Source organism: Diceros bicornis, chromosome 8 (assembly GCF_020826845.1).
Source record: "Diceros bicornis minor isolate mBicDic1 chromosome 8, mDicBic1.mat.cur, whole genome shotgun sequence".
NCBI classification, from domain to species: Eukaryota; Metazoa; Chordata; class Mammalia; order Perissodactyla; family Rhinocerotidae; genus Diceros; species Diceros bicornis.
The window spans coordinates 36,720,952-36,748,603 of NC_080747.1; the positions used below are offsets into that span (position 1 = coordinate 36,720,952).

Sequence of the window (27,652 nt, forward strand, 5' to 3'; positions counted from 1 at the left end):
ATTTTTCTCAGATATCTGTACCATAGAAACAACCACAAGGGCTGCATTAGAGGGCTTTGTAAGGATTAAATGAGTTGATATGTACAAAGTGCGTAGAACAGTGCTGGGAACACAGTTAAGTGCAATTATGCTGTTGATGATCCCTCTGCTTGATTACGCTCTGGTTATCTCCTAGAGAAAAACCTTTATCCTTCAAGGCCCAGAAGAAAGTATACCTCCACTTTGAAACCTAAGTGACTCAATCTGCCCTTTCTTCCCAGGTTGAATACTAAATAAACTTGAGCTGTCAAAGATACTGCAGAGTGATGAGCTTGGTTTCTAACAATTTGGATTCAAATACAGATTTTTCCATTTACCTACTATGTGATTTCAGACAATTGGCTTAATTTCTCTGAGTTCCCACATCTAGCACATTACTTGACACACGGATGCTTACTGAGTATTTTTCTAATGAACACATATTTCATCTGTGGGTTTGGGAATATAATGTCAACCATACAAGATACTGCAGTATTCTCAAAGTGTGAGACTAATGGAGGTACCAAGTTGATTTTAGGTGAGAAATAGGCCGTTAAGGGCACTGAATCACACAGAGAAAATTCTCCTTTCAACTTTATTTCAGTACTGCTGATTAGGTCAAGGAGAAAAATCTCAGTTTGGTGCTGCTTTTAAATCCTTCTCTAATGCTTGCTAATCTCCTTTTTAATCAGAAGATTCAGAGCCTTTAGCAGGTAACAGCTAGAACTGAATCACATTTCTTATTCACTACACTTATTTTTACTGGTTCTTTATTTTTATGTCATAGTGCTTCTTCCATTTACCGGAATGATACCAATTTTTCTTTTAAAATAAATTCATTTAAGTATAAAAGGTACGTTGATTTAAAGAAAAATATTAAGTCTATAACAGCAGTATGAAGACACGGTGAAAATGAAAATAATACGCAAATTATTGCACTTTGGGCAACAGCGATGTATATACAATATTATGAATTATTGTGTTCATTGCATGTCAAGGTGGCTGTAAAGTTTATTCTTTAGCAACGGTGACAGTAGCAATTAGTGGTTTATCAAGTACTGTTTTAATGTATAGTAGTCCCAAGAACAAACTAGAAACAATACAGCAGTGAACTCAACACAGCTGCTATCTCCTTCCTCTGCACCAAACCCTGGATATTCCACACAGGCCCAAAGGAGACAGCGGGAGACAGACCAACGGATGTGGTCTCCTTCCATTATCCTTCACGTTACTCAGCCAGCGCTCTGCCCTCTGCAGGGCGAACATCTGTTGAAGTCGCAACTTGAAGATGACGGAGACATCAGGGCGTTCAGTGTGTCAATTTTTTCCACCTTCACTTCTGGGCAAAACTTTCCTCGGACACATTATTGCAATCAATTTTATCTCTCGTTTCCTTTCAGATCCGCTGAAATATTAGCGATATCACCGACAACGTATGGAATATATTTCGACTTCCAGATTTTAGAAGTTGCAATATTATTTCGCAATTTAGCAGCAGCCTAACACCCCGGACTAAGAGCACGACTTACACCACGCGAGAGTTTCCCCTCACGTGACTTCCTTACCGCCGCGCGCGGAGGCATGCTGACGTCACGGCGTCGTGCGTCGTGCGGCCGAGGGGAGTGGCGCTGCGTCTCCAGGGTCCCGCCGGGGCCGCTAGGTGGGCGGTGCTGTGTGTGGTACGTTTTCTTCTCGGCTTCCGAAAGCCTGGTTGAGTCGTGTCCGCGGGCCCCTGGTGGGACGTCCTGGGGAAAGCCGAGCCGCCGGTGATGGTGCCGTCGCGTTTCGGGATCCTCTCGTGACGCCTCCGTCGCCCGGGAGGATGTGGACTCTTGCGGGCCGGGGCTGGTGGCGCGGACGCGCGCTCGCGGCTTCGGCCACAGGGGCCGCGCATCGGGGCCTCCCCGGACCTCACCCCATGCCGAGCGGTGGGTCCGCTGCCGAGTGCAGGGCCCCGGACAGGCTCTGCAGCTCTGCAGACCGCAAGGTGACCGCCGCTTAGACTCTGATCAGACAGGTTTTAAAACTTGGGAGGCAGCTCCTTGCGAATTTGGAAATGTGAAGGGCTTCCCCGGCCTACCCGTGAACGCGGGTTGCGATTCTGTGAAGGAGACAGATCTGAGAGCAGGCTTTGCTCAGGTATCTGAATCCTTCACCGCTCACCAGTGTGACCTTGGGCAAGTCACTTCCTGAGTTTCCTAGTTTGTAACTAAGTCATTGATTGATTATGGGAGGCAGTGCCCTAAGCGCTTTGCATGTATTACGTTAATTCTGCAAGCCTACCGAAGAAGCTGCCAGTACTCCATTTTCCTGCAACTTATTAGTCTTGTGCCCTGGGCACGTTACTTGACCTTTCTGTGACTATTTTTTCTTTTGGTGAATGAGGTACTAATAAAACATCATATGTATGAGGATCGCACGATGTAAGGCATAGAACTTTTTAGTCCAATACCTAGAATATAAGAAGTGTTGGGTATGCTTTAGCTTCTGTTTGTTTTATTATTTCATTTTACCTCAGACAGCGCGAACTTGTGTAATTCTGACTCTGTTCTTATGGTTGGAGAAGGGAGCTGCGGTTCAGCAACTCGAAAAACTGCACTGTCTGATAACTATGAAGAGAGGTAGTTTAGGCAGAAAAGTGAAGTAATTGAATGCAAGGTAGGAGTAACTGGAAAAAAAATAAGACTGTATAATTAATCAATTTTGCCCTTTTCTAAAATGCCTTTTGGAATTTTAAATAGGTTTATGTTGCAATTCAAAGTGCTTAAAAGTGGTGCGGTCCTGAATATCTTGTGAATTGAATGGCGGAAAAAAAATGTACAGGGCAAACAAATCAGGTTTAGTTTTTTTGCAGAATTCCTTACAAATACATTTGCACCCTTACTGTCTGTCTTGTATTGGAGCACTTATAAAAAGGAAACTTAAAGCTCATGAGGTTTTTATATTTTATTGTAATTTCATTTTTTTTGCTATGAAATACAGATTTGATTGGGAAAATAACATACAAAAAACTGACATAATTTACTTGAATACCAATTTTTAGCAGTTTGTAATGACTCACAGTAAAACATTAAAGAAGATGTGTATGGTAAAAATCAGGAGTTTCGTTTTAAAATAATTTTGAGTTTTAAGTGATAATTAAGAGCCTTTTTTGGTGATGTGATCTTTTTTCTCTTTCTTCAGAGAAATTGCCAAGTGACAAAATTGTATTTAGATTAAACTTTTGTAGACTCTTAATAGGAGCACAGATTTTTAAATAGATCTGACTCTGGTGATTAAATGTACGATGAGGGCCAAGAATTTCCTTTTGTTCTTTCAGCCTGAGGAGGTTTTGTTAGACCATGTCCTCTAAGGCTGTTAAGAAGTTCTGGGTATCTTGTGTTCTCCATTCATGAAAATAAAGTCAGTTCCTCATTGGCCAAGTGGTGGGAATATTATAAGAGAATTCTACTTAGCTGTATCATCACCTTTGACAGTGAAACTGATGTATTTGGTGAGTCTTATTGTAATCCATTGCTTGTAATATGAGTTTAGCCATACATCTCTTTATTGTTAGAATAATGGAATAATATAAACAATATAATTCTATAAATGAAATAATCCAAAGAAGACTAAAAGAATGTTGTTACACTTAGTATACTTGTTTCATACTGTACAAAATTTATGCTCAAATGTAATATTTCTCTGCTCTTTCTAGGAAAAAATTGACATGTCTGGATTCCCTGTTGAAAATATTAGAAATTTCAGTATCATTGCACATGTGGATCATGGCAAAAGTACTTTAGCTGACAGGCTCCTGGAACTAACAGGTGTTTTCATTTTATATTATATACTTAATTGATGTCAATGAGTAATTGGTAATTACTTTTACCATGCTTTTTAAAATTTGAGTTTTAATTTTATATGTAGTATTGTCTCTTTCTAAAAGCACATAGAAATATCAAGTGTTTCTGTTTATAGGGACAATTGATAAAACAAAGAATAATAGGCAAGTTCTTGATAAATTGCAAGTGGAACGAGAAAGAGGAATCACTGTTAAAGCACAGACAGCATCTCTCTTCTATAATTATGAAGGAAAGCAGTACCTTTTAAATCTCATTGATACACCAGTAAGTTTAATACTAATTTTGTCTTTCTTGTTAAAGTCAGCCTTGTACTAATAGTACAAATTCTTGTTTAGTTTTTGAACTAAACATTAAACGCTGAACTTTGCTTTTTATTTTCTCAGTTCCCTAATGTTCGTGTAAATTGTTTCACAAGTGCAGGCTAAAAAAAAGAAACCCCCTGACTTTTTATCAGGTGGAGTCAGTAGATTTGCCATAATGCACCTCCCTAAAAAAATTATCACTAACGTTTCGAGACATCAATGTTTTTTGTTTCTCAGGGCCATGTTGATTTCAGTTATGAAGTCTCCAGGTCACTCTCTGCTTGCCAGGGTGTTTTACTTGTGGTTGATGCAAATGAGGTAGGTACTTTTCATTTTATATGATGTGCTTCTTTGGTTATTTCAGGAGGTTTTCTTTAAAATGTGTTTTGGAAATAGAATTTTTGTGTTTGGAAAAAATAAGATTTATTGTAGTACTTAACCAAAATCATATGCTTTGGTCATGTTAGTTTGAAGTTTTATTGTACTAAAGCATTCTGTGAAATGGACTAGTTCATCCTTTAATATTTTTAAGCTGATTGGAGGACTTGTGCAAGAGATGGTTGTATTTTTTACTGAAGTGTAATGTCATATATGCATCCTACCAGAAAACTCAATTTTTAGCAGTTCTTAATCAGTAGTTTCCATATCAGTTTTCAGCAGAACTTGAAAACAAATCTTTAGTTTTCGGGTCATTTGGGGTGATTTTAAGGTAATAATTTGGGAAGTGTTAGGTTTAAAGAAACGTAAATAATATTAACAGATCCTTTTGTGGCATAAACATAGGAACATATTCAGCAGATGACCATATAAGAGCTATGATACACTATTTAAAGTAAGCTTTTGATTTATTTCAGTTTCTCACAAACTCTTCATTCAAAACCGAAAGATGCTTTTTTTATTGTGTTACATCTTCCCTGATCCTGTCAGGGAAAGTCAATTTCTACCTTATATATATAATAGTGGGCTTTATAAACTGCATCACATGGCTGTGTCCTCTAGTTGGCTTTGATGATCGTAAGGGTTCATGTTTCACGGTTGTGTCTCCGATGCCTAACATAGTGCCCTTCAGTTAATGATTCCTGAACTGAAAGCAATTTTCACAGGAAATGATCCAGATGCATGGAGTATAGATACCATAGTTTGCTTTATACCTCTGCTTTTGATGAAGATGTGTGGAATGGTTTTGAATTACAGTTGGCCCTCCGTATCCGTGGGTTCCACATCCAAGGATTCAACCAACGTCGGATTGAAAGGCCTACGATGGTTGTGTCTGTACTGAACATGTATAGACTTTTATTTCTTGTCATTATTCTCTAAACGATACAGTATAACAAGTATTTCCATAGCATTTCCATGGTATTAGGTGTTATAAGTAATTTAGAGATGATTTAAAGTATATGGGAGGATATGCATAGGTTATATACAAATACTTTCGACAAAAGCCATTTTATGTAAAGGACTTGGGCATCCGTGGATTTTAGTATCCCTGGGGGAAGGAGGGTATGGTTCTGGAACCAATCAGCAGATACTGAGGGATGACTGTGCAAGTTTTGTGATAGATGATGGAATGATCATCTCAGTATCTTGTGTCTTGATATTTCCAGGGTATTCAAGCCCAAACTGTAGCAAACTTCTTTCTTGCCTTTGAAGCACAGCTATCAGTAATTCCAGTTATAAACAAGGTAATTACAATGAGAAAACAATGCTATTTATTATTTTATTTTCTAAAAGTCTATTTAGTGTTTGGATATCAAGTGTACTATTTTTTATATGAGGGATCTTCAACTATTTATTAAATATATTGGTGGAATTCATCTCTGAGTTGCGTGTGGTAGAATTGCAACTCAAACTCCTATAACCTTTCACGTAATTGAGAAGATAGTCTCCCTGAATTACAGAGAGTGATGGAGGGCTCTTTCCTTAGGAAAGGGATGCAGAGCCGCCCAAATAGGTCTGTTACACTAAACTATATATAGGAAAAGAAAAGGAGCATATGATCTAGGAGGAAGCAATAAAACATGACAGTTAAGTGCTAAACTGAGCACTGTTGATAAACTTTGCCTTTAATGTATTAAAATTAATAAATTAAGTCTGCGTTGTATTCAATGATATTTTTTGTTACTGGAGTTTAAGTTTAAAAGAAGGAAGGTTGCCCTTAGGTAAGTCAGTTTGTTGTCATAAGTTATATCTAACTTAACGCATAAAATCAGGTTACATGGTGTTAATTGATAAATTGTTATTGATCTCTTCTACTGCCTTGTGTAGCTGTCTAAACTTTTTGCATGCTCTGCTCTCTACCATGTATTTTTCAGTGGCCATGCTTGTTAAAATTGTATTGCCCATTAATACTTTGAAAAAAATCATAGAGGGGTCAGGTTAAAAGCAGGTATGAATAATGAATTTTTTTTTTAAGATAGATCTGAAGAATGCTGATCCTGAAAGAGTTGAAAAACAAATTGAAAAGGTGTTTGATATTCCAAGTGATGAATGTATTAAGGTAAATATCTTTCTTTTGAAGACTCAGTTATACTTTTAAAAATCTCAGGTAATTGGCCTAAGTCAAATTTCATGCTATTTGATAGCTCATTATTATATAATGTTTTAATAGTTCTACAAAGTTATTTTTACTAATATTTCATTTGATCCTCACCAGAAATCCTTTTTACATAGTTAGGACATCACAGGAATTTTTCTTGTGACATGGTTTAAAGACTGAAGGCTCAAAATTTTTATCACTTTCTTAAGATTACAGATCTAGTTAGCTCTTGTGCCAGGACTAAAACATAGGCTTTCTGAAACTAATTGCAGTTTTATTTCTTGTATTCCATTTTGCCTCTATGGAAATATTCTCCTTGAAGAGTGGATTCAAACTAATTTCAAGGCATTTATATGTATCACTCTTGGAATTGACAAAGAGCTTTTTAATAAAAGAGCTAGCTATAGTAATAATCTTAGGAAACAATAGATTTTTTTTAATATCAAAGTTGATTCTATTTTAAATTTGGGTTTTTTTATTTACTGTGTAAAGATGGTTTATGTGTTAAATAGCCACAGCCAAACTGTGCTGTGCTGGCATGCTTGTGTAGTATGTCAGTGCAACAATATAATGTTTAGCTTCTACTTTCAGTCTCATTTGAAGTTTGAAAAAGCAAGTTTCAGGTGATGAACTGTTTTTTTGTTCGTTTTTTTAACCTTAACACCATGGATGATTACATACAATTTGGTAATAACTGAAAAAGCAATACTTTTCTTTCTTGGATATATATATATAAAATTTAATGGTTATTATTATGAAAAAGGACTTCATTTTATAAAGCAATTCTGAAATTATGGTTTCATAACTTGGATTGTGTTATATTAAAGTGTAGTGAACTATTCTTATTTTAATAAATCTTTACAAAATTTTTTCAGATACTTATTTGGTATGTGCCAGCTAGGGGCGCAGTAGTGAACAGGACAGGCAAGACCCTTGTCTTATTGTGTTTATATTCTACTTGGGGAGGCAGTCATTAAATAAGGAAACAAAGAAGTAAGCATAGTAATTATCGAATGAGACAGATATTGTCAAGGAAATTCATTCAACAAATTGTGTTGTTCCAGGTGCAGTGCCATACTTCACAAAGGAAAAATCTTTTTTCTCATAGAGATGCTGTGATACAGAGTAACTTAGGGAAGGCCTCTTTAATGAACTGAGACCTGAAGAAATGAAGAGTTGGGAGTTCTTTCCAGGAAGAGAGGCAAGAGCAAGTGTAAAGGCTTGGCATATTTGGCGTGTTCAAGGAACAGAGAGGCAAATTAGGCAAGACGGCTTTGCGGGGTAGACAGAAATGAAGTCACGCTTGGACTCTTGCTGTGTTAAAGAGTTTGAAAATTATTCTAAAATAATGAAAGATTTTTAAAGCAAGAGAGGAACATAAACTGATCATTCAGGTTGCCTTATAGAGAATGGAGTAGAAAAGGGTAAGAAGAGATACGGGAAAGCAGCTTGCAGTAATAGCCCAGGTGCAGAATGGTGGTGGCCAAGTATATCCTGGTGATGTTGGAGAAGGGACCAAGTTTGATGTATATTTTGTAGACACAATACATTTGCTGATGGGTTACATGTAAGGACATGAAATAAAGGGAAAAATCAGGAAAGCTCTGGGTTTGAGCAACTGGTTGAATACTTGTATTTATTAATATGGACGGGACTTGGGGAAGAACAGATATGGGAGGAAAATAGAAAGCTCCGTTTTGGACATAATGGGTTTGCAATGTCTATTAGACATCCGAAGTAGAGATATTGAGTAAATCTACAATTCAGGCTGGAGAGGGCTGGGTCAGAGATAGATATTTAGGAGTCATTAGCATGTATGTGGTATTGAGGCCATGGAAATGGAAGGGGTTTCCTAGGGAGAAAGTGTAGGTAAAGAAGAGGTCCTAGAAATCAGACTACAGTATTGTCAACTTTTGGGGTGTTACAAGTAAGAACTTGAGAAGGATTAGAGGGAGTATGATTCAGAATAGAAACATGGAAGTATTGAATTTTCAAAGTGGGAATAATTCTCAGATTATAATGAGAGAAGGCAAAGAGGTTGTGGGTGTTAAGTGCAGATGGATCTGTATATTTGGATAAGGCAGTGTTTTATGTTTTCTGTTTCCTTAAATAAGAGGCAAAGTCATCATCTGAGAGTGAATTGGCTGGAGGGGAAAATGTGGGGACTGAAAAAAACGATGGTGTGAAATATCTTACTGAGCGATAGTGTGAAATATCTTACTGAGCGATAGTGTGAACTTACTAGGGGATGTTTTCTGGGACTGCCAGGAAATGTTAACTGCACATTGCGATCTGTGGTCTTGAATTCACAAGAAGCCAGCCAGACCAGTTACTTGACTTTTCTCCAGTAATGTTAAGCTACTCTGATTATAGGCATAGAAAAAGCACATAGTTGGATGCAGTCACACTTGAAGCTTTACCAGCTGCTTATGACGGAGAACAGAAAGTTGTTGAACAGAGTGATAGTAAATAGTGGACCTTGGAGTCTCATCTATGAGAGGATGAAAAGGAGGAGGTAGGGGTCTAACGGATAATGAGAAAAAGTAGTGCATTCAGTGGCTTAGAGGTAGTGACTTGAGAGGATTGTTGCAAAGAAGGTACTAGAGTTCAGAGCACTGGCTCTTGTTAGGGGATAGTTTTGCCTCACAGGAAACATTTGGCAATGCCTGGAGACATTTTTTGTTGTCACAAATTGGGGGTGGGTGCTACTGGCATCTTAGGAGTAGATGAGATTCCGTGGATGGTGTCAAACATCCTACAATGCACACAGTAGCCCCCAAAACAAAGAATTATCCTGCCCAAAATGTCATTATTGCTGAGTTGAGAAACTGACCCAGAGGGAGTATGGAGGCTAAGAGCTGGTATTCAGGGAAGGGTTTTGAAATCAAGATTTCAGAGACAGTCTGATTATTGGTAATGACAAAGGTCAGTCATGCACATGTGCTTTCAATCTTTTGGTTTGCTTTGTCACTGAGAACAATAGTAATAATATGCCGTATAATTACCTGTATGTCGTCCACATATATTGTTTATTTTCTCCACACAACACCTTAAGATTTAGGCAGGATATGAATAATCACTTCACTTATAAGATGAGGAACTTGAAGCTCAAATAAATATGTTTTGGTCAAAGTGATACATTCCATGCATAGTCCCGATTGTTACCCAGATATTTAGAACTCTTATCCACTGCACTTTTCAGTACCATAATTAGAATGCTGTTGTAATTTAATCCAGGAACCACAGGCTCACCTAACTGGACATGGATCAATATGCTGTATGTTTTGTGCTTCCTTTTACTATGTTTGTCAAACAAATTGGTAACTGTTAGAATTCTTCCTTTTTTCTGATCATAAAGCTCAGTCACCAGGACAGAAAAGTAGAGTCTTAACTTGAAATGTTTATTTTTTCACATACATATTTTTAGATTTCTGCAAAACTTGGAATAAATGTTGAAAGTGTTCTTCAGGCAGTCATCGAAAGAATACCCCCGTAAGTATTTTGGTATTTTTATACTATTTGTTTATCTTTTAATAGTACCAAGACCATCAGTTTGATCTGTTATTTTCGCTTAGTAGCTATGGCAAATACACTTTTGTGGTCAGTGAGAATAAATTTTTATTTATTTTTAGTAATATATGGAAGGCAAAGTACAGAAAAATAAAGACAACAATGATAGGGATCTCTTAAAAATCATTGTAATAAAGAGTCTTGAATACATTGGCAATTATTGTTCTTTGCTTTAATACTGAACAAACATATTTCATGTTTCATAAGTAATTTTATAGCGGTCATTTATTTAAAACCCAAGGTTGAATTTGAACTAATATAAAAAGAGGCATTATACCTTATTTTATAGAAAGCTCCTTTTATTTTGGCTATCAGTTCTCAATCTTTCTCAGGTATTAGAATAAGTTAAGCATAATATTTGAGTTTAAAAATAGGCATTTTGTTAAGATTTTAATTTATTATGTGTATTTATTTTTTACTTATTTTTGATAGTCCTAAAGTGCATCGAAAAAATCCCTTGAGAGCTTTGGTATTTGACTCCACCTTTGACCAGTATAGGGGTGTGATAGCCAATGTAGCACTGTTTGATGGAGTGGTTTCCCAAGGAGATAAAATTGCATCTGCACATACTCACAAAACATATGAAGTTAATGAAATAGGAATTCTGAATCCTAATGAGCAGCAAACTCATAAACTGTAAGTAATCTGCATTAGTAATTAAAATAATATTTGTATGTGTTTCTCTCTCTGCCTTTCTCAACTCGGTATGCTTAGAATGATTCCAACTTGGGAACTTAGAAAAAACCAAAACCTGATTATTTAATGCTTCTATATAGTGAATGGTCTTTCAAAGGGAATCTCATGGGGGCCGGCCCCGTGGCTTAGCGGTTAAGTGCTCGCGCACCGCTGCTGGTGGCCCAGGTTCGGATCCCGGGCGCGCACCAACGCACCGCTTGTCCGGCCATGCTGAGGCCACGTCCCACATACAGCAACTAGAAGGATGTGCATCTATGGCATACAACTATCTACTGGGACTTTGGGGGGAAAAAATAAATAAATAAAATTAAAAAAAAAAAAAGGAATCTCATGTATGAAGGACAGTAGAAATTTGATATGTTTTTATTCCTTTTGACTACTCATAGGTATTATTATGGTCTGGTGCAGGTTGGGTACTATATTGATGTATTTGATGAGACAGTAAAAGAGAGAATTCCCTCACTGGTACCCATATCTACACTGGGTATCAATTTTGACATTAAATTTTTTTATAATCAGATTTTTCAACACAAAAGTAGTGAAGAAAATTTGATATTATTTTCTTTAGTGTGGAATTCATGATAAAACTTTGATTAACTAGAATCATGGCATGTGGGGTTAGCATGGTAGTATGCATTAGAAAAACTGAGTTCCAGCCTAGAACTCAACTCAGTTATCTGTTGAGTGCCTACCCCATCAATACTCCAGGTACTGATGAGATAAATCACCGGTGGGCACATAGCTGAAACTTTGTACGGTTTTTTGTTTTCTTATCTTTAAAAATTGAGATATTGAACCAGGTGACTATATAGGTCACCCTTGATAGTTTAATGTTATATGTCTAAAATTAGCACTATTGTGCACATTACATTTTTTATTTGAGTCATAAAGTCTATTTTATTTTAATTTTACTCAAATATTTCTAAAGTCTGTCCTGCCCACATATATCATATATTGACCATTACTGCATCTTCAGTTAAGATTCTTGTACCTCATCCTAAATGTAAATTACTTTGTTATCATGTAGGAAATTTGCTTTAAAAAAAAATTTAAACCAAAACTCTGAAATCTTGGGATTTGCTCTTTTCCTACAAGAAGAACATCAAATAGATGTCAGATTTGTTGAGAGTTCGTTTTTCTGCTTGGTTAAAAATTTATCTTTTTTTCTTTTTTAAAGCACATTTGTTAACAATTCGCTAGTAAAATAGACATTACAAGAAGTGTTTTGTATTTCTGCACTTATCAGTTTCACTATATTTACATTATATTTTAGAAGCTGTTTAAAATGCAAAGGTGGGCAGAGTCATGAAGAAGCCCTTAGGCTTGTGTTGCAGAGGTCCTTGGTAATGGATTGTAAAGCATGGTATGTTCTTTTGCTGACAATCCTTAGAGTTGAGCATTGATACATAGCACTTAACTTTCAGTTTGTTGAGGTTTTGTTTGGAAAGTGTGATCATTTTCTGGAAAAAGAGAACTAATTCTGAGTATGTACTTGAAACATGTAGCAGTAAATATTTCCATATAATGATTTTATTTAGATATGCAGGACAGGTGGGCTATCTGATTGCTGGGATGAAAGATGTCACTGAAGCACAAATAGGAGATACATTATATTTACATAAACAACCAGTGGAGCCCTTGCCTGGGTTTAAATCAGCGAAACCAATGGTATTTGCAGGTGAGGAGCTCACAAATTCAAAGGATGAGGGCCAGTTTATTCTGTAAATTGAAATAAAAATTACTAGAAATACAAATCTTAAATAACAGCTAATTCCAGGTTACTGTTTAATTTTTTTGTGTGTGTGCTATTTAATATCAGTTAATTTCATATGTTTGCTGAAACTTTATTTGGGAGATCATTTCCTAAATTTTTTTAGGACTTCTTAAGAAACAACCTCTTAAGAAACAAGCTGTCTGATATATAGAAGAGCATAGTAATAATATGAACTTCTTTCTTGTTTCCCTAGAGAGTAGGTCATTGTATTTGAAATAGTTTTCTAATTGGGATGTTTTTATTACCACTTATCAGTGGACGTTTACTGAGTGCCTTCCTCTTTGCTGGTCTTTCTTTAATATTGTATTGTACTAGTGTAGACATGGCAAGGAATAGTGTCACCTCAAGTATGTGTAACTTCACAACCTTTTACTTCTGTGTGCTATTACAGACATTTGAAAGAGGAAGACCTAATTGAAGGTCATCAAGTTACTCTGTGCTGGGTATCCATCCAGTTCTCATTTTTCTCCCTTTAGTATCTCTCTCATTGGGAATTATGAACTTTGTTTACCCCGAAGTTTAGGCAGTGTCAGTCATTTGGATTTTGGAGGACTTGAGAGGAAAGAGAATCTGATGAGTCAGTAGCTTCATAGTTTTTGTCAGTGAATTGAAAAAAGCAAAATTTATCTTTGATTTTAATGGGTAATCTGCCCTAGAGGATTAAGAGTTCAGTGTAGTTTTCATTTCTACCCTTGTTTTTTTTTTTTTTGTGAGGAGATCAGCCCTGAGCTAACATCCGCCAATCCTCCTCCTTTTTTGCTGAGGAAGACGGCCCTGGGCTAACATCGGTGCCTATCTTCCTCCACTTTATATGGGACGCCGCCACAGCATGGCTTACCAAGCAGTGCGTCGGTGCGCGCCCGGGATCCGAACCAGCGAACCCCGGGCCGCCGCAGCGGAGCGCGCGCACTTAACCGCTTGCACCACCGGGCCGGCCCCTCTACCCTTGTTTTTTATCTACTGATAGAGTTTCATTTGTGGATGTAGAATGTCTTGCACTTTTGTTTCTTGAACTGAACACAGTATATTTTCTTAATAGTCCTAATTCCCATGGTTCTTTTGTTTTCTCTATATTTTTGCAAAAGCATAAAAATGTGGCTTGGAGTGTGAATCTAGATTCACACTTAAATTCATTAAGGCTATGAAACTTGCAAGATACTTTGAAGCCAATGTAACTTAATATTCACAATCTTTTAAGCAAACCAGTATTTTGGTCAGTGAAATCTAGGAAAGTAATTTAAAAGCTAAATGATTAATTTGGAACTTGGCTGCATTGTATATTAACTTAGTTCTGTAGGCAGCTTTTCACATGTGATAATTAGAAATCATTGTGTCTCCAGGAATGTACCCTGTAGACCAATCTGAATATAATAACCTGAAGAGTGCTCTAGAAAAACTGACTTTAAATGATTCCAGTGTGACGGTTCATCGGGATAGTAGCCTTGCCCTGGGTGCTGGCTGGAGGTAAGATTCAGTTACATTGTAGGGTCCCATTTTCATTGAAAAATAAAGTTGAAATGGTTTGTTGGTCGTGAACATTCTGAAGATAAGATCCCATTAGTGTAAAGTGAACTAAAACAATATCTGCCTTTTTCACACTGTGGATTCATATTCTATGGATAATTTTTATAGCAATTTTAAATAGAATCCCAATGGAAAATTTGAATCTTAATGAAATTATGCTAGCATTTAATTTTGATGTGAATTGCTCAAGTGACTCTTTGATTCCACCCCTCCCCTACAAAGTAATATAGTCATCAAAGAAAATAGAGCCCCCGGGACATAAACATTTTGGAGTTTGGCTTTTTCTCCCCTAGGTTGGGATTTCTTGGACTTCTGCATATGGACGTTTTCAACCAGCGACTAGAGCAGGAATATAATGCTTCTGTTATTTTGACAACCCCTACTGTTCCGTATAAAGCTGTTCTTTCATCAGCAAAATTGATAAAGGTACTATTGTGAACCAGCATACAAGGGAAAAATAAATAAGTGTGTGTGTGTATGTGTATGCAGAATGCAAGAGAAACTTTTTAGTATACCAGTAGCTGACTAGCTATTAAAACTAAATATGTCTTGGGGCCGGCCCGGTGGCGCAAGCGGTTGGGTGCGCGCGCTCCGCTGCGGCGGCCCGGGGTTCGCTGGTTCGGATCCCGGGCGCGCACCGACGCACTGCTTGGCAAGCCATGCTGTGGCGGCGTCCCATATAAAGTGGAGGAAGATGAGCACAGATGTTAGCCCAGGGCCGTCTTCCTCAGCAAAAAAAAAGAGGAGGATTGGCGGATGTTAGCACAGGGCTGATCTCCTCACAAAAAAAAAACAAAAACAAAACAACTAAATATGTCTTGATTAGTAATAGTAAAAATTGAATTACCTTACGACTAATGATGGAGAAGCTACTTGAGAACTAATTTATGCAATATTTTTCTTAACCAGATAAAATCTCCACATTATCAATACTTGTCTGTTACCGAGGGTAAAAAGTAGACTTAGTACTGAAAATACTATTCTAAATCCAGCACAAAAATTAAGAATATAATTTTGGTTATAAATAATTTATCTTATGAAAAGTAAAGCTTTCATTCCTACATGGCTGTAGGAAATTTTAGATTTCAGATTAATGATAGAGACCATATTGTATTCCCTCTAAGTAGCAATCTGTTCATTTTAAACAAATATTAATTTTGGGATCTGTAAATATTTTCCAACAAAATTAACCTAGGAAGCTAATTATAATCCCTTATAAGGGGCAGATTAAAATGTATTCTTAGGTCATACTTTTTTTAAATGATACATGAAGTGTGTTTAGTAAATGTCAATAACCAGAATATATTACTTATTGATCATTGTTATTAAATGATTACAATTGGCAGGTTTTCTTAATCTAAAGCATGTTAAGATAACATTCTAACTTTTAGGAATGCTTTTGTTTTTATTCCAACAAATTTAATAACAATAAATTCTAGCATGTACTATAAATTAAAGGAAATTTAAAAACATAGTAATTATATTAAGATTTCTTTCTAACTATTGGTGACTTTTCTTATTTTTAGGAATACAGAGAAGAGGAAATTACAATCATCAATCCTGCGCAATTCCCTGATAAATCAAAAGTAAAAGAATATTTGGAGCCAGTTGTTTTGGGCACCATTATCACACCAGATGAATATACTGGAAAAATAATGATGCTTTGCCAGGTATAAATGTAATACAATCTAATACAAAAGTAAGTTTTAGTCCTCTCAAACAGTAGTTCCCAGCTCAGGTTTTGAAAGATTTCTCTCTTCAGAGCACATTGAATTTAATAAGAAATTTTTATAAAGATCTATATGTATGTATAGAGAGAGAAAGAGATCTGTATCTATACATATAGATATAGATACATATACTTTTTAAATTATTTTGATTTTATATAAAAAAAATAGCCAGAATTTTTGATCATCTGTGTTAGTTTACTGAATTGATACTTTAGCCCAAAGAAAGGGAATTGGATGCTTATTTGTTCTGAGTAGCTAAAGTGTAATTTCTTTTAGCCTTTCTGAGTAGTTGAAATTAAATATAGTTTGAAAGATAATTATAATACTTCAGAGACCTTTGATTGAAAGGTATTCCGTGTTTTGCTTTAGTTTTTGCAATATTGTAATAATGATCTAATCCACAAAAAGGATATAATCACATTCCTCAAAAAATACCTATTTGAAATACTCTGACATATTTTGGAAAGAACCCTCAAATGATGATTAGTAGACTTGAATTTTAATTCTGTTACCACAAACTAGATTATTACTTTGTTCAATCATTTAATTTCTCTGGACCTAAGTTTCTTTATTTGTACAACAAGAAATTAGAACTTTGACTTTATCTGTAGTTACATTTGATATATCGTTAAATGAAATACTGTATAATTAAAAAATATAAAATTATTAAAGACAAAGGATTAAAAGGTTTGTTAGCAAGTACACTGTAATTGAAATACAAAATGGTTCTCTCTGTATTATAAATTGCTCACAAATTTTTACTAGACCGTTAAATATTCCTTCATTTTGCCCAGTCTTTATTAGAATTTGTAAGGAATTTTAAAGTTGGTAATTGACATCTGTCTGTCTTCGTTTTAAACCATTATTTGAATAGATTATCATTAAACACATTTTTTTATTCAATTTTTAGGCTCGAAGAGCAGTTGAGACGGATATGATGTTTATTGATCAAAATAGAGTTATGCTTAAATATCTCTTCCCTTTGAATGAAATTGTGGTGGATTTTTATGATTCTTTGAAATCCTTGTCTTCTGGATATGCTAGGTAAAAATTTAATGGGAAACTCAGATACCTGGACTTTTTTTTTTTTTTTTTGGTGAGGAAGATTGGCCCTGAGCTAACATCTGTGCCAATCTTCCTCTACTTTGTATATGGGAAGCTGCCACAGCATGGCTGGATGAGCAGTGCGTGGGTCTGCACCTGGGTTCTGAACTCACGAACCCCTGGCTGCCAAAGTGGAGTGTGCGAACTTAACCAGTATGCCACTGGGCCGGCCCCATGGACAATATTTTTGAAACATTGACCAACAAGAGTATACTAGTAACTTCACTTATTTAACAATCTCAACTCTCTTGAAGATAGTTGAGAATCACACTCTAAGTTTAGGCTTGGAGCAACCTTACAAGTGTCACAGAGTACTTGGAATTTCCTCATGGAGAATGAGTTCCTTTGATTCATCAAACCATTACCCCTTGTTTAATGGAAAAATTTTAGTGCCCTCTTTACGAAAAGAGTTGTATTCCTCCTGTCTGTTTTTAAGAATTATCCATAATTTCAAAAAGCTGTTGTCATCTCAGTGGCCCTTTTAAAATGTGTTTGTATGTTATGTAATCCTAGGAGCATCTGTATACATTTGAAAAATAGAAGTACATATTTAGTCTGTAAAAAATGCTTGGTTTTGCCCCCATATGTACGAACACTTTAATAACTTGGTCTTGCCAGGGAATAAATGGTCTACATCATGAAAACCACTGTCTTATCCCCAAGAAGTACATGGAGGAACAGCCTGATAAAAGTGAAGGAAAAGTTAATATTAAATAACAAGGAACTGGGTGCATAGTATTTGGGGATTATTTTTCGTTGGTGTAAATGACTCTAGATGCCCTTAGTATCCTAAAATCTATTACTGTATAGCATATAATAGAGTATAAAGGAAATATAAAACATACTGAGGAAGTAAAGGGAAAAATGAACATTTGTATCTGTAAAACATGCACACGCACGGGTGTTTAAAATGAACATTCAAAGAAAAATTGCTGTGTTTAAGAACATGTTACAGTGACCGGAAGTTTAGCTTTACAAAATGAGCTTTTTAGTAAAGAGAGCATAACTCTTGATACCAAGGAATCCTCTGTTTCTATGAGAATTTATTTTTTATACTTTGTCACTCAGTGTTTTTCTTCCATGTCATCTTTGAGAACAAGTGGCAATGGAATTTAAAGTAAAATGAATTGAGGCAGCATGTTGTTAAACAATTAATATAAACAAAAGAATGATTGCTAAGTCTTTATAAACATTTTTAACAAAAGTCTGTTGATTGTAGTTTGCTTTTGGGGATCACTTTCTCAGTTAAGTGGTCTTGAAATCTTTGAGCTTGGAAACTTGGATATATTTCAGATTAAATGAGAGAACACGGTTTATTTTGAACTTCGTAAAAATAAAATAATTCCAGCTTCCAAAATTAAAGTAATTCTTAAGTTCAAGATGGATGTTTGTCATATGCAGTCAGTTCCTAACAAAACTTCATCCCAGTCCATGGCCTTGTAGCCTAGGCTGTAGATCTCTCCTGGATTGAGATCGGGAACAATTTCTCTGATACCAAATGGCAAGAGTCTACTGCAGCTGAGTCAGAAGAAGGATTGTTTTGCTATAGAAAGACTGTAGTGAGGCTGCTTCTGATACTTAACCTGACAGAGCTGTTTGCCCTCACCCCGTGAGTAGCCTTTTGGAGTTCTGTTTCCTGCATTCCAAGTGCACTGGAATTCTCGTGTTTTGAGTAGAGGTTAGGTTTCCATTGGGCTGGCTTGGAAACACAGACATTTGTATAATGGTTTCTTTTCAAAAAGTGAATTAAATTCTAAAATTTTGGAGACCAGAACATGATAAAGCTGTAAACAAGGTGAAAGTCTAGGGACTATGTCTGTTTTCTCTCTTTGTATCCTGTATAGTACTTAATATGATGATGTCTTTCATCTAGTAAATGCTTAATGATGTTGAAGAAAGGAAGGATTTTAGCAACACTTTAGGCAGTAATCTGGTTTTAGAGAGCATTAGTATCACTTTGTGACCTTCCTGTTGAAAACCTTTAGAAACCAAATATATTTGCAACCCTGGGCACCAGTTTGTTTTAAAATTAAGACAATAGGAATGTACATGTTCTTGTCCATAATTGGGAAGACATGTAAGCATAATTGAAATTTTCTTTCTCATTAGACTTTAGGTTTGTAAGTTAAACTCTTGTTTAATGTCTGTTTTGACTAGCGTTGTAAGCTTTGACCATATTGTTACTAGTAATAGCTGACACTAAGTGCTTATATGCGCTAGGCTAGGCTCTGTATTTACTAGGCACTGTTCAAGTGCCCTATGTGTATGAACTCATTTTAGCCTCAAAAAAGGCCTGTGAAGGTTCAAATTGAAGAGCTATATATGAAATCCAAACATCTCATTTATTATTGGACGTTTATCGTTTCCACAGCATTTGTTTAACTGGTAATAGAAAACTAAATAGAAACCCAACTCATGAATCTGAGAATGACCAATTAGTATAACTATTGTCTACAGTCAGCCAGTTGCTGGGACGGAACATTGGGAAGAAGGTGACATTTGCTTTCAGTCATCCATTTTCCTAGACTGGCTTACTAGTTTCTTTTCCTTCCTTTTGTAGAGCATGTTGCCCTGGCTTTCGCCTCTCATCTCATAAATGTAGAAAGATGAGGAAATTGCTTTCTTACTGTGGTCACTTAGATCCATTCATCTAATAAGTATATGTACTATTTTGATGGAAAGTAAGATCTTTTGGTGGGAGTAGAGAAGGGGGTAGAAAAAAGATATTTTGGAAAGAAAGAAAAATGTAATCTCTTGGGAAATATAATGTTTATCACTTGGACATTTTTCCTTGTTAGTTTTGATTATGAAGATGCAGGCTACCAGACTGCAGAACTTGTAAAAATGGATATTCTACTGAATGGAAATATTGTAGAAGAGCTAGTAACTGTTGTACACAAGTAAGTTGAACAGAAACTAATCATGGAATATGAAAGGAACAACTTTTGACGTGTTTTTATTTAACAATTGGTTGCTCATTTTTATTTGACAGCTATATTTTGAAAACTTTTAAAGGTAATTAATTAAATTTCCCTTTACTAGTTTTTCCTTCCATTATTCTTCCATGCTTTTCTTTCCAAACTTTAAAAATATAAAAGGAGAATAGAATTATGATAGCCAAAAAGAATAATGTCATAGAAAGAAATGGTGCCCTTAAAATGGTGCCCTTCCCCATACAGGTAAGACAAAGTAAAAGAAAATGGTTTTTAAACTTTATGAGAGATTTTGAATTGAGAACAAAATGTTTTTTATCTTCATAAAAAATTTATAATAATGAAAAAAGAAATACCCTACATGTTCAAGAAATAGCAGATTGGTTAAAATAAATTATGGAGCACCTATGTAATAATCTATTATTTTAAGCCATTAAAACTGTATTGTGGAATATATAGTGACTTAAAAAATATCTATTAAATAAAAAGGTAGAATATATCATATATACTCTGATCCAAACTGTAAAAAATGAATACAAGTATGGATGCAGAAAAATAACTAGAAGGATATATGTTTAAAATAAACATTCTAAAATGTTTAACAGTAGTTTTCTATGGGTGAGGGGAGGGGCATCAAGAATGGTTTTTATTCTCTAATGTATGTTTTTCTAGATTTTCTGTAATAGATCATGTTATTTTGCAATCAGAAAAGTCATATATGATTCAGAGAGTAAGTGATGTTGATGCTAAACGAGTTCCATTTGAACCTCCTTAAGAAATCACCTTTATGTTGATTATGCATATGGACTAGAAAGCTACTGTAAACATTCTTATTTATGATATGTAAATAGTTGCATTTTCTGTCTCAGAGACAAAGCACACTCTGTTGGCAAAGCCATATGTGAACGTCTGAAGGATTCTCTTCCTAGGCAGCTGTTTGAAATAGCAATTCAAGCTGCTATTGGAAGTAAAATCATTGCAAGAGAAACGTAAGTTGAAATTGGTTTTTGTTCCTGGGTTGGTTTTAGAAATGATATACCTAGAAAATGAAAGAATATTGAAAAATATAACTTAACATTGGCCTAAGCTTTATTCCTACTTGTAGAAACACTAATGTGACTCTTAATTCCATTAATTTAAGTGATGATTATTACTTTGAATTATTTATATAACACTTTTGGGTGATATTATTTACAATTATTAATATAATGTAGATGGGTTTGAGAAATTGCTTTATTTCCACTCAGTTTACTGAATGACTGTACTGAATTTCCTGGGTAAGGAATTTCTGTAAAGTTTTTATGGTTTTATACCTTTAAGTAGATTGTAAGCTAATAGGAACTGAAACTGAAAAGGTTTTGGAGATATTCTTCAAAAAGACAAAACTAAATTGATTTTTCCTTAAAGCATTTAATATCACTTCCTCAGAGCTATTGAGGTTGTAAATCAGAAAGGTGAGAGAGGAATGAATGCTAATATCATGTTAGGCTTTGCATTCTAGTTTAAGGACCTCAGATGTGATACAGTAGACACAGAAGATAGGCTAATTTGTGTAGAAAACGGGTCTTTTTCATGAAATGTGATGTATAAATCAGGACATCGAATAAGCTGCTCTAACAGTAAGTGTAGGAAGTATCTTGCAGCATTTCCCATTTCCTTTCCTTGATGATCATAAAACTTCTGGGAAATCAGAAGTATCTCCTCAGTTGGAAATTGCTGTTCAATTCTAGCTTAACCCAAAGCTAATGTATCAGTAGTGGTGAAATACAACCATCATTTTTAAAGTCTTGGGATAAATTTTATGCCTATATTTGCAATGAATTTCATTTCTTAACACTATTTTGCTTTAGCTAGAAATTTTGTGTTGCATGAATACATCTTATGGAATACATACTAATGGAGCTATTTTCAAAATTCTGATCCTTCCAAATTTCTCAGAAACATTGTAGAAATAGGTTAGTTTATACCTATTTGGATGGATATATTAAAAGTATTTACCCTGAAGATTCAGTTTACCCTGGATTGTTAAAATTCAGTTTACCATGAAATGGGTTTTATAAAAGTAATACATCTTTATATTCCTAGTCGCTCTTGACCCCCATTCGGAGGAGTAATAAGATAACCATTTTTAGTTAATTTTTTTGGAAGTAGCAGTGGTAGTATTTTTAGGTTGAGCCAGAAATGACCTTATATAATTCTTGTAATCAAGGTCACACCATGCTTGAATTTGGCCTAATCAAGACTACCCACAAGCCTTGACCTTTTTTTATTCTTAATAAAATTTGTTGATATTCATGTTGAATTCATTTTGTTTCATCCCAAATACTTTCAAATACAAGAGCATTTGAGCTACAGTTATTTGCGTACAGCAGTTTTACACAGGTATGACACAGTCATTTAAATCCTTAGTAAAGGGAAGATTGTTTTTGAAAATAAAGTACTTTTAAATAGTATGATGAAGTTATGTACTTACAGAAAATTTCCTCTTTTGCAGTGTGAAAGCTTATAGGAAAAATGTTTTGGCAAAATGTGTACGTATCTACCTATATTCTACTTTTTAATATATCTGTTTTATGAGTTTAAAATCAAAGGGGGTAAAAATACATTGGTTTCCATTGTTGGTTTTTATAATACCCTTTCATATCCAAGTTTTCTTTTTAAACAGGTAAATTTGAGCTTGACTATGATAGCATATTCATTTTGATCACATTCTTATTTTTCCATGTTATAAAAATTCCTTTATATGTAATACCTAAGAAAATGTTTTATATAACAGTTATGATCAGGGTAACATGTTTTGTTCGTCTAATTTATAAGGAAAGATTTTGAAGACCATGGCTATGTCTTACAGTGGGAAGAGTGTGGAAACTGAAATCTACCTCTCCTCTGTTGCTTTGCCAAGTTTGCTGGTCTCAGCTATTAAAAAAGAATTATTCTAACTCAGGTTATTATAGTAATTAAGTGATAAATGCTCTTTCTCAATCCTTAGCATGGGGACTGGAACATTTATGCCTTTGTGAGTTTCAATATAGACTACAGCTATATAATCCAAAATTTTAAGAATCAGTAAGGAGTCTGATAATTCTTCCTTGACATGCACAGTGTAGTACTGGGTTTCCTTGGGGATCATCTCCATACCAAAAAAATAAGTAAAGCCTTTGTCATTCTTTGAGAAGTTAGTAAAATTAGGATCTGCTAGAAAGGGGGTTAGAGAGGTATCTTTGCAGATGTCTGCCTCGTGGATAATTGTCAAGTTGTTGTATAGATGTCTCTATGTAATTGTATCATTGTTTCTGTGGAGTGATTTGGTCTTCCAATTTTTAAAAATATGTTTCAGTATGGTGGTGATATTACCCGAAAAATGAAACTTTTGAAGAGACAAGCAGAAGGAAAGAAAAAACTCAGGAAAGTTGGCAACGTTGAAGTTCCAAAAGATGCTTTTATAAAAGTTCTGAAAACACAATCTAATAAATAATTGGTGGGCAAATATAAGGAATTTTCATAAATTAAAAATTGTATACCCTTTAATTCTTTAGTAGTTTATTTTAGTATATGTAATTTATAATATAAATATAATTTATAATATGAATGAAAATTACAAAATTTGCTTGTTACTTTCAGAGTTTTCAGGTTTACATAACCCATTGGCTTTTCTTTGCAAGGAAGTAGTGGCTGAATGAGAGCTTGGATTTTGAAGCTGTATTTCCTATTTCAAATTTCTGTTTCACTACTTACTAGCAAGGTGACCTTGGCCAGATTACTTCTCTCTTTGTCTATTTACTCTTTAGTAAAATCAGGATTATACTATTACTTACCTCCCTAGGTTGTTGTGAAAATTAAACGAGATATTTAAAATATTCGGAAGCGTGCATGACACACAGTAAGTGCTCAGTGAATCTTAACTATTTTGTTTTCGTGCATATTTTTCTTACTGACACTAAAAGGCCCCGTACTTAAGATTCTATCTAGTTCAAGCCCAAAATAAAGTATTTTCAAGATCAAGTAGCAGTTTGTTAGCCTAATAAATCAGTTATTTAATAAAGTCAAATAACATACTCTTCAGATATGTGCTCTAGTTTTTGATAAAATTTTTACAAATTTTATCAAATGTTAGTTTGAAACTAGACAGTTTACATATACATCTAAGTTAAGAGTAGGGGCTGTCTTTTTTCTGCTAATTGCCTTTGTGCAAAGTGATAGGTGTTTGGTATTAGCAGAAGCTGTTATTGATAACAGTCAATAATTATTGTCTGGATTTCATAATTGAGGAGACTGCGCTTTAGAGTAGTTAAGTAACTTACTTGAGGTCACAAAGCCAGTAAATGGCTGTCTTACTTCCAACACATGTGCTCCTATCTCGCATGGTGACTCAGTGAGCAAACCAGAGGGCGGACTGTATTACAGTAAGATAAAATAGCCATTGATTTTTGTCCTCCACCTTGAATGAAATGAATGAAGTAAATACCTTTTCGGGATAAGACTGTCAATGATGAATTTAATACTAAGGTTATTACATTATGAGATGATTTTAATTATAAATTAAGATAGTGGGGACTTAAAATTGTGTATAGAGGTTAAATAACCTGCTAGTCCTAGTTATATAAATTAATCAGCTTAGGTATCTTCCCTATCTCTGCTAGCTGTAATAGAACAGATGAAATATGAGACTCCATGGCAATAGTATTTTGGAAAATAGCAGTTTATTTGAAACTAGAAAAACATTTTTATATAATTTGTAAAACAAAATATTCTGTTTTACCATTATTGCCAGGGGAAAGTTACAAGTTGGTACCTGGCACAGAGTATGCACTACATGTCTACTGTTTAATATTTATGCTTAATTAGTATGCTTGCAATTTGGACACATTTAATTTTCTTCCTTTAACCTCAGACTTTTTAGGAAACAGTTGTGGTAATAACAGTACAAAAAAGTATTTTTCAAATATTTAAGCATAAGCTTAAGTTCTCTCCCTGGCCACTCTCCCAAACAGGTGATTTTCATGATGTGAGAGTTGTCTGTCTTCTAAATATATCCCCCAGAGGACCTTATATTACTAAGATTTTTGCAAACACTAAAATAATGTCAACTATGATACAAGTATTAGAAGAGTCACCATTTATTGAGTTTAATGTGTGACAGCCACTGTGCTGAGCGCTATAGTCATTCCCTCATTCATTCTTACAACAGCTGAGGTATAGGTTCTGTTACCATCCCACTAGACAGGGCAAGAAGCTCAGAGTTATGTATTGCCCAATGTCACAGTTACTGACAGAGCTGGGATTCACACTGGTTTCTTTCTCAAAACCCCAATTCTTAGCTACCACGCTTTATTGCCTCTTGTGGAACTGGCTTCAATAGGCTTCTTAGTTCTTTGCTTAACAGCAGCTTAGCTCCTGACTTAGGGAGCTAAAGTGACCAGAAAGCAGTTCACTGAGCATCTTGAGTATATGGACCTAAACTGGCCTCTTAACATCAAGGGCAGTGATGGGAAAGGAGATCTTTTAGACACCGAAACAGTTAAGCACAGATATAACTGGTGAACCATGCGTGGAAACAGATAGCCTTAGTTTTTTCACTATGATACTATATGACCCTTCCAATGTAATAAGGTTAGTTTGCAGTAACTAATGCTTTATTACCAGGAGTGTGATTGGAAGATGATATGGATTCAGTAGTTGTTTAAAAACCATTTATAACACTTAAGGTTATTAAAACTTCATTAACTGGAATTAAAGCAGCATATTTTATCTAATGGTTTTATTTCTTTTTATTTGCTATTTAAATATTTTAAAGAACTTAACCATAAATACATTTCAATCACATAGGCAATTAAGCAGGTATATAAGTAATGCTTCTTCTACTAGGTGGCCTTGTAAGATGCAAAACATGCAGAGGAAAAGGGAGCATTTTTTATTCCCCAAGGACCAAAACTAAGAAATTACAGGCAGAGACATTGTCTTTTGACTTAAATCTCCTAATTGCATGATGGCAACAAACAAAACAGTAAATGCAGGCTCACAGCTACTATTAATTGTTGGAATTTCTCAGATGCATGTATTCAATTTCACTTCTGGAAATAAAATTTAGATAACATATGTGTTATAACCTTTATTTGAATTAAAGATAGAAAACAATGTACTTTAATTTGCAGTTTAATGATGTAAGTTATTATAACAATCTAAAATAGTTTATAGTAATTCCTTTATTATCCTTTTAAACATTATATATGTAAGGAATAAAGCTAATCATTTATGAAGTTTAACAATAATCAGAAAATTTTCTTCAAAAGAATTTCCTTAAGTATGTTTGTTGCTTAGGTATAAAGCTCATAATTGCCAAAATACTTATATTAAAAGCACGAACCCAAGTCATTACATAAAAATAAGAGCACGTTTGTAAAAAAGTGCTATAGAAGAAGGTGCACAAAAATCATGCACTTTATACATACTTTCCAAAAGGACGTAAACTGTATTTTAGGCGCTGTCATCTCTAGATTTTCTGTACCAACAATATATAGCAGGACTTTTGATGTCCAGATGCTATTGCAGAAAGATGACTAAGGCAACCACGTGCAGAAAGCTTGTATGTAATGCCCCAAAAATACAAAGAAAGACAGCATTCCAAACATAAAGGTTTGCAGTGATAGTCTGATACCTGAAAGGCTTGGAGTGTCTTCATGTGATTAAAAAGTAAAAATCTAAGAATGCCACTGGAGTCATATGAATGGTACTTGATATACAGAATCTTCACCTTTAAAATTACTTTTTAACTTTTTAAACAGGCAGGCATTTCATTTCTGTGCTGTTTTATCGAGTGTCTATGTGGCTTATGTACTTTATAAATAGCCAATTAATTGTGAGAGCCAACTACTCCTAAACCCTAGTAAAAATGGACATATTTTAAATATGGAATGTTTAACATAGATATTGGACTTCAAAAATGACAGTCTTCAACAATTCCCCATGTTTTATCATATTGCATAGCTGAAAATTCATCTACTATTTATAAGTGCTCTGTTCATTCAGGCAGAATTTTGCTCCAATCTCCTTCATTTTCCTTCTTTCATACTGTATAGTGGATCCACAAGTTTATTGTGCACATGCATTAAACCTTAAAGAAAAAAAGCACAGTTCTAGTTGTATTTTTAGTTTTGAACTATTTCTCATTTACTTTAGAAAACAAAAGATTTTATAAGATACATTAAGTATGTTGGTTCCCATCTGATACAAAATAGTTAGCTTTATTGAAAAATGCAAATGGAAATGTTTTAGAATGTTTAGTTTTAACTACCTAGCAAATACCAATTTACAATTATTTATGAATCTGTAGATCTAGAATGTGTTATAGTTTCTTTGGGAGTAATCAGAAGTAGGAGCAATTCTTGTCTTCAGAGCTTCAGTATGACAAGATAAATTTGAATATTGACTTGGTTAATACATTTTAATTACATCTGACAGTCTGTTGAGTTGGATCCTCTGGCAATTCCTCTACCAGACTCCAGCAAGGTGCTCAGAACTGTTATTACACTAGGATAGCTTTAATTCTCCAATATATTACCCTATCCATTCATCTGGCGAATTATTTTCCATTATTTTTACATGTGTATTTACAATAGGGGT

General features: G+C 34.8%; 2 protein-coding genes across 6 annotated transcripts in view; one reads left to right on the plus strand and one right to left on the minus strand.

Annotated features, from left to right (window-relative positions):
• Positions 1 to 1,655: 1,655 nt before the first annotated feature.
• GUF1 (GTP binding elongation factor GUF1) lies at positions 1,656 to 27,112 on the plus strand. Of its 2 annotated transcripts, none has more exons than XM_058546987.1 (17): positions 1,656 to 1,697; positions 3,716 to 3,827; positions 3,979 to 4,127; positions 4,403 to 4,483; positions 5,770 to 5,847; positions 6,579 to 6,662; positions 10,129 to 10,193; positions 10,704 to 10,907; positions 12,506 to 12,645; positions 14,082 to 14,205; positions 14,559 to 14,691; positions 15,792 to 15,935; positions 16,906 to 17,039; positions 19,898 to 19,999; positions 20,902 to 21,021; positions 22,527 to 22,563; positions 23,370 to 27,112. In XM_058546987.1, exons 2-17 carry the CDS (start codon positions 3,728 to 3,730, stop codon positions 23,505 to 23,507), a joined length of 1,833 nt encoding a protein of 610 aa, XP_058402970.1. In that variant the 5' UTR covers positions 1,656 to 1,697; positions 3,716 to 3,727; the 3' UTR covers positions 23,508 to 27,112. The 2 variants fall into 2 exon arrangements, with proteins under 2 accessions (XP_058402970.1, XP_058402969.1); XM_058546986.1 differs by lacking the exon at positions 1,656 to 1,697 and adding an exon at positions 1,704 to 2,005.
• Positions 12,640 to 27,652, minus strand: part of GNPDA2 (glucosamine-6-phosphate deaminase 2) — a 41,353-nt gene continuing 26,340 nt past the window's right edge. For 2 of the 4 annotated variants that reach the window (XM_058546991.1, XM_058546988.1), the window contains one exon: positions 27,064 to 27,143. In XM_058546991.1, the coding sequence (XP_058402974.1) occupies positions 27,082 to 27,143 (62 nt within the window). In that variant the 3' untranslated portion in view covers positions 27,064 to 27,081. Of the gene's footprint in view, positions 12,687 to 26,042; positions 26,104 to 27,063; positions 27,144 to 27,652 lie in introns of those variants that run through there. The other 2 variants (XM_058546990.1, XM_058546989.1) reach the window with 2 other exon arrangements.